This window comes from Chrysochloris asiatica, unplaced genomic scaffold, assembly GCF_000296735.1.
Source record: "Chrysochloris asiatica unplaced genomic scaffold, ChrAsi1.0 scaffold00031, whole genome shotgun sequence".
NCBI lineage: Eukaryota > Metazoa > Chordata > Mammalia > Afrosoricida > Chrysochloridae > Chrysochloris > Chrysochloris asiatica.
The window spans coordinates 1,457,993-1,465,904 of record NW_006408549.1 but is presented as its reverse complement, the minus strand read 5'-3'; the positions used below and the strand labels follow the sequence as shown (position 1 = coordinate 1,465,904).

The following is a 7,912-nucleotide window of genomic DNA, read 5'->3' as shown; positions in this document are numbered from 1 at the left end:
CAATAGATTTCTTGCTTCTGCCACAAATTCCCCCAGCTGTGAGCCTTCCAACCTTCTAAGTATTCCTTTATATGTGGTTCAGAGTTCTGGGACTATCCCCTGAGCCTGCTTGGTCAGGTATTCTGTGTTGTTGTTGGTGGAGCTCTTTGCTACACGTCTACCCCGTCCACCATCTTGCTTGTTCTCCTCACCTTTTATTTTGTTGAACAAGTATTTGCCATGAATAAATTGTTGGTGTTGTAAAAATCTATCATGCAATCTTCAGCATCATTTCTATCACCAAGGCCATGTTTTTCAGCTACTGATCCTTCCTCTTTGTTTCCAACTTTTGCATTCCAATCACAGTAATTATCAATGTGTCTTGATTACATGTTTGACCAATTTCAGCCTGAGGATGTTAGTAGAATTCTTCAATTTCATCAACACTGGCTTCAGTAATTGATGCATAAATTTGAATAATAACGATATCCTTCCTTGTAGGCTTATAGGCGTTTAGATGTTATCCTATTGTAGACAGTGTTGTACTTCAAGATAGACCTTGAAATGTTTTTGACAATGAAGGAATGCTATGCCATTCCTCTTCAATTTGACTTTCCTGGCATAGTAAACCATGCGATTGTTGGATTCATACTGGCCAATAATAGTCCATTTTAGCTCATTAATACTTAGAACATCGATCTTTATGCATTCCATTTCATTTTTGACAAATTGCAATTTTCGTAGGTTCATACTTTGTACATTCCATATTCTAATTATTAACAGATGTTTGCAGCTCTTTCTCCTCATTTTGAAATGTGCCCCATCAGTAAATGAAGGTCCTGAAATCTTTGCTCGGTTTGCATCATTATGGTCAGCTCTTCTGTGAGGAGACATCTCTTCTCCAGTCATATTTGGAGTGCCTTCCTTCTGGCACTACATCTGACAGTGTTCCGCTGCTGTTCACAATGTTTTCATCTTCCAGCAGTGTTGTATCAAACAATGTTCTGCTGTTTTTCATATGGTTTACAGAGGCTAACCATTCAGAAGTTGCATGCCTCTCTATCTTCCTAGTCTGGAATCTCCACTGAAACCTGTCCACCATGGTGACCCTGCTGGTGTTTAAAAGACCGGTGGTACAGCTTCCAGTCTCACAGCATCACACAAGCCACCACAGTATGATAAACTGAAAGATGAGTGGTGGTATGTATATAGATTGATTTATCTTCAAGAAAACACAGTTGTAGAGGTGAACTTGTCCCTTGTCCACAAGTCGTCCTTCAGGCTGGAGGCTTCCCTTACTCTTACTCGTGTAGCTCGTAGCTCAAGGGCCTGACAAATCCTAAGATTGTAGTTCTGATGGGAGACTGCTGGCTTACAGGCAGCTGAGGTTGATGAGTCCCCTGATTCATCAAATCAGCAGGCCACTGAGTCAACTTGATCAGAGGTCACATGATGATGAAACAGATGCAGGATGCAGAGTAAGTAAAAAAGCCAGAGAACTCTGCTCCAATGTCCATACGTATTGAATTGGCCCACGTCCCACTACTCCCCTGAAGAAGCTTCCTTTCAACCAGTTCGTTGCTCATAGCTGATCTTATCACAGAGATTATTACCTTGTAACACATCTCATCATAAGAGTTTATGACGTTATGTAAGATCATGTTACGTGGGATGACTACATCATTACATAACTACCAGATTCCATCCTAAGTGACAGACTACTGAGAAGCATTGCCTGGCTGTAGTGACCCTAGCCTTTCATACATAGTGTGTCTCAGGTACACCTTGCTCCTCAAAGTGGCATCTTTGCTTTTTTACACTTTAAAGAGATATTTTGCAACAAATTTGCCAAATGCAGTATGTATAAATTCTTGGCTGATATTTCCATTACTGTTGATTATGGATTCAAGTAAAATCAAATGTTTGACAACTTCCAAATTTTCTCTTTAGCATTAATGTTGCTTATTGGTCCAGTTATAAGGATTTTTGTTTTCTTTATGTTAAGGTGTAATCCATATTGAAGACTGTAGTCTTTGTTCTCATTCAGTAAGTGCTTCAAATCCTCTTTACTTTTCAGCAAGCAAGGTTGTGTCACTGCATATTGCAGATTGTTAATGAGTCTTTCTCCAGTCCTGATACCATGTCTTTCTTATTATCCAGCTTCTCAGAGTATTTGCTGAGCATACAGTTTGAATAATGGTGAAAGGATACAGCCCTGACACACACCATTCCTGATTTTAAACAGTCAGTGTCCTTCTGTTCTGTTTAGATGACTACCTCTTTTCTCCAAGTACAAGTTCTGCATGAGCTCAACTAATTGCTTTAGAATTCCATTCTCTGCAGTGTTATCCATGACATGTTAAGATCCACATAGTTGAGTGCTTTTGCTTAGTTAATAAAACCTGGAAAACATCTCTCCTGGTATTCTCTACTTTCAGCCAAGATCCATCTGACATCCACAGTGATCTCCCTGCATCTTGTTCTCTTCTGAATCACGCTTGAGTTTGGTGGGTTACCTGTCGATGTACCACGACAACCACTTTTGAGTTATCTCCTGCAAAATTTTACTTGTATGTGATAATGATTTGTTAAGTGCCTTTGTGTCACTTCCAACTCATAGTGACCCTGTATAGGGTTTCCGAAGAGCGGCTGGTGGATTTGAACTGCTGGCCTTGTGGTTGACAATCCAGTGCTGTTTCTACAGCACCACACTGTTGGGTAATTTCTGTACTCTAATTAGCTTTCTTTGGAATGGATACAAACATGGATCTCTGCTAGTTGGTTGGTCAGATACCTGCCAAACACATTTCTTGGTACAGATGAGTGAACACTTACTTCCACATTGCATCAGTTTATTGAAACATCTCAATTTGTATTTGTGAATTCCTGGAACCTGGTTTTTCACCAGTGCCTTCAGTGTAGCTTGAACATCTTCCTTTAATACCATCGATGTTTTGAACGTATGCTACCTTCTGAAATGGTTGAATGTTGACCAATTCTTTTTGGTACAGTTATTGTATATTTCTTCCACCTTCTTTTAATGCTTCCTGCATTATTCAGTATTTTACCTTTCAATATTATAACCGAAAGCTGAAGAAATTCTTTCATCCTGAGAAATTCTGATCATGTTTTTCCCTTTTGGTTTTTTTTTTTAACATCAAGTCTTTACACATTTCATTATAATAAAACCACCCTTTAAAGTTTTCTACTTCATCATTTTTCCATTTGTTTTAGCTGTTCTGTGTTGAACAGTAGATTTCACAGTTTCCTTGGACATCCATTTTGGTATTTCCTTTTTTACTGATTTTTTTTTTTTGCTTTCTGCATGTATGTCCTTGATGTTGTCCCACAGCTTGCTATCTAGTCTTTGGTCATTGGTGTTCAACGTGTCAAATCTGTTCTTTGCATTGATCTTTACTTTCGGTGGAATATATTCAAGTGTGTACTTTGACACTCATGGACTTGTTTTAAATATTTCAGCTTCAGTTTGAATTTGCTTGTGAGCAATTGATGGTCTGATTAATGGTATTGTGCTTTTCCTTCATCTCTCTTTAGAGATGTAGTTGATTTGAATCTTGTGTATTCCACTGATGAGGTCCTAAGTATATGTTCACCATTTATGTGGTTGGGAAAAAGATATGTCCAATGAATAGGTCATTGGTCTTACAAAATTCTATCATGTAATCTCTGGTGTCATTTCTGTCACCAAGGCCATATTTTCCAACTACTGATTCTCCTTCTTTGTTTCCAACTTTTGTATTCCAATCACCAGGCACTAACAATACATTTTGATTTCATGTTTGTTTAATATCAGACTACATAATTTAGTAAGAAATCTACAGTTTCTTCATCTTTGGCATTAGTGATTGGTCTGTAAATTTGAATTACAGTCATGTTAGCTGGTCTTCCTAATAGGCCTATGGCTATCATCCTATTGCTGACAACATTGTAGATTAGGCTAGATCTTGAAATGTTCTTTTTTTTTTTTAAGGTTTTTATTGTGGATTGAGTGAAAGCTTACAGGGCATATCATCAGTTTTACATTCAACAAATCATATACCTTGTTTCATTACATTGATTATAATCCCCTCCATGTACCATCATTTAACAGTATTTCTCTCTATCTACTTTAGCTTTTTTTAAAAAACACACAAACAAAAAAACCCACTCAGGCATACATAATATTTACATCTCCAAAGGGCACATTCTGCAAGTCTGCTCCTGGCCACCAGTTCTTAGTTCTTCTCTTTTTTTTTTTTTTTTTAAATGATTTATTGTGAATTATGTGATAGTTTACATGGGAGAATATTACTTTTACATTCATTCCATCGTATATCGTCTCATTGCCATGGTTACAATCCCCTCCATGCAATCCTTCCCCCGTGCCCCTCAGGTCTTCAGCACACAGTTGCTCTCCCTCTCTGGATCTAAAGTCTCCAGCTGCTCCATCGCTCCACATCATCATCTTTGGCTCCATTTCAGGCATCATTGCTTCTCTGGGTAGGGTCCCGCTCTCTGCTCCTCTCCCTTGACGGTCCCAGGAACCTCCCTTCCTAGACTAAAAAGTTAATCTCTCCCCTCCTTGCTATAAAATGTCTACCTTTACATTTCCAACCCTCACAATCATTCCTGATAACAATTATTCACTATTGTATCACAAGAAACCCATCTGGATTTCATTGCATCAGTGCCACCTAGACAGATTGAATACTATTCACTGGAGATTCTACCTTTCTCCAGGCCCTCTGGTTCTAGGTTCCCTCTTGAAAGCTTGTAAGCCAGTCACTTCTTGCCTTTGTAGCCCCCACCCCCTTTTTGGGTAGCCAATGTCCAAGTTGCCCATCCCTGTCCACTCTTTTTTAGGAGGGGTGGGAATGATTCTTGCTGCAAGGGCCCACTCCCTCTTTTGAGCTACTGCTTCCATAGGTGTGGGTCAAGTTCATCAAATTGTATGAGCATACTTTTTTTTTTCTTGAAATGTTCTTTTTTGATGATGAATGCAACATGATTCATCTTCAATTTGTCATTCCCAGTATAGTAGACCATGTGATTGTCTAATTCAGAATGGCCAATATTAATCCATTTCAGCTCACTACTGTCTAGGATATTGATCTTTATATGTTCTATTTTATTTTTGACAATATGCAGTTTTTCTAGATTCATGCTTTCTAAGTATTTTGTTTATTTAATGATTGTTTGCTGTTGTTTCTTACCATTTTGAGTCAGGCCACATCCATAAAAGAATATCCTGAAAGCTTTATTTCATCCATATCATTAAGAGTGACTCCACTTTGAGGAAGCAGCTCTTCTCTAGTCATGTTTAAGAGCCTTCCAACCTGAGGGGCTCATCTTCTGGCACTGTGGCAAATACTGTTTTGCTGCTATTCATATTTCACTAGTTATTTGTTTGTTTGTTTGTTTATTACAAGTAGATCACCGGAACTTTCATCCTAGTGTGTACTAGTCTGGGAGCTCCTCCATGAATGACATTTCTGTTATTTGAACTACAGACAACTTAGCTTCTAGCATCACAGCAGCTTGTAAGCAATCACAGTACAACACACTGACAGATGAGTGGTGCTTAGTAATACAAGTCTTTGTTTAGTTAATAAGTTAAAAAAAAATCAGTGGCAAGGTGTAGGGAAGTGAAATGGATTAACAGAGTTACATTACCTTTTGTGGAGTCCTTATGTGGTGCTGCAGGATTAACAGTGGAGTGCTAACCACAAAGTCAACAGTTCAAACCCACCAGCTCCTACTTGGAAATCCTACACAGGATCATATGAGTCAGAGCTGACTCAGTGGCACTTCACAGCAATCACCTTTTCTAAAAAGAACTAAAACAAAATTCTGGGGACTCACTCCAGCCCTTAGCATTGTAAAGAAGACTGAGTTTTAAGTAAAAAAATCTGGAATAACTTGAAATTTTGGCACATACAGACTTTGTATAAATCTTTCAATTTTTCTGAATTATTTTCTCGTTGATAAAAATAGATTTAATTAGGGAACCTCACAGCACATCAAGGATTAAAATCATATGTCTAAAAGGTCATGGAAAAAAACACAATTACCAGGACTAATCTAAGAAATTGTATTACTTTTAAAGATAGCTTTCAGTTAGAATTACTCTAAGTGATAGCTTTCAAATACAGTTTCAAGACAAAATATGTGATAAGTTTCTAATTCTTGTATCATAGATGTACTTAGCTCAGTAACCCAAAGCAAAATGACAATGATACTGTATTTGTAAACAAAATAACCATTGGTGGGACCTGTATTTTATTTGTTTCCTCTTTTTTCACTGTATTTACAGGAGAGCCATGAACTTAGGAATTCTTCGTGATCCTGGTTCCGAAATTGAAGATAGACAATACCAAATAGACCTGCAGTCCATCAATATTGGTACTGCACAGTGGGATCAACTGAAACCAGAGAAAGAGATTGGCAGCGGAGGAGTGCTCACAGAGAGTGAGAGAAATTCTCAAAATCCAGCACTCGAGTGGAACATGGACAGCAGGTAGGAAATGATTGAGGAAGGTCCTATGCTTTCATAAAATTATATTGCCGGACTAGCAGTTGGTGATGCAGTCATTAATGATGCGGGTCTGACCTAAGTGTTTTGGTACTGCTCAGCTTTTCAATAGAAACATAAAGTAAGATTTGTAATTTTAATCAGTAATTTTTCATGGAAACCAACTAATTCTACCAGTGTTATACTGTAAATCATTACAGATTTGAGATTGTTTCAGCTTTTACATAATCAACTTTTGTTTAAATAAGCTTGCCATTTGATGAAAGAATCCATTTCAGGCTAGATGAGACATCTACATTTTTAGTAGAAATATGTTGAGGGTCAGTGGGTTGTTTTTTTTAAACTCTCTCTCTGATTATAATAAGGGGGAAAGTAGCAAATACTATTTGAAATTATGCTTAAGTTAGTGTAGGGGGGAAACAAGTTCCCGGTGCTAGGCACTTTTTCCATCTACCGTAACTAAAAGTGTAAAGGCCCTTAGTAGTTACACTGTCCACTGCTAATTGAAGGTCAGCAGTTAAAACCCATTCCATGGGAGAAAGATTTGGTAGTCTTGTGTAAAAATTTACATCATTTGTAACCCTGTGGTTTGGTTCCACTCTCTCCTACAGATTTTCTATGACACAGAATCCAGTGGGTTTGGGTTTGGTAGCTAAAAGCAGCTTTGTTCACAGAGAACATTTTTAAATGAAGTAGTCCTGACTGTGAACTGTAAGCTTTGTAGAACCAGTACCAGGCTACTCATGGCTCCCATCAAATAGGCAGGTAGAGCTTTTACAAGATGAAGATCCAAATGAAGACCAAACCCATTGCCTTCTGGTCGATTCCAACTTATACAGGTCAGAGTAAAACTGACTCATAGGGTTTCCAAAACTGTAATCTTTACGTGAAGTAGACAGCTACATCTTTCTCTGGTGGAGTAGCTAGGGAATTTAAATGGCCAGCCTTTGGATAACTAGCCAAATCTTTAAAATGATGATACGACATGGTCAGTGTAGTAGTTGTTGTTAAGTGCTGTCGAGTCGATTCCAACCCATAGCGATCCTGAACAGGGTTTCCAAAGCTATACATCTTTACAGGAGCAGAAAGCCTCATCTTTCCTTGTGGAACAGCTGGTAGTTTCAAACTGCTGACCTTGTGGTTCACAGCCCGATTTGTAACCAGAGCTACATGGTCAATGGGGAGTGCTGGCTCCGTATGATGATCACTGACAGCGAACCACAAGGTTCACAGTTCCAGTCTCTCAGCCGCTCCACAGGAGAAAAATGAGGCTTTCTACTCCTGATCGCTGAAAGTGAAGAGGACTTGAAACATTTACTTATGAAGATCAAAGAGCACAGTCTTCGATATGGATTACATCTCAATGTCAAGAAAACAAAAATCCTCACCACTGGACCAATA

The 7,912-nt window shown here is 38.4% G+C and overlaps 1 protein-coding gene across 2 annotated transcripts in view; it reads left to right on the top strand.

The window, feature by feature from the left end:
- VPS13B (vacuolar protein sorting 13 homolog B (yeast)) overlaps positions 1-7,912 on the top strand; it is a 1,072,080-nt gene that overhangs the window by 615,943 nt on the left and 448,225 nt on the right. For both annotated transcript variants that reach the window (XM_006859183.1, XM_006859184.1), the window contains exon 30: positions 6,293-6,496. In XM_006859183.1, coding sequence (XP_006859245.1) covers positions 6,293-6,496 — 204 coding nt within the window. The remainder of the gene's footprint in view (positions 1-6,292; positions 6,497-7,912) is intronic.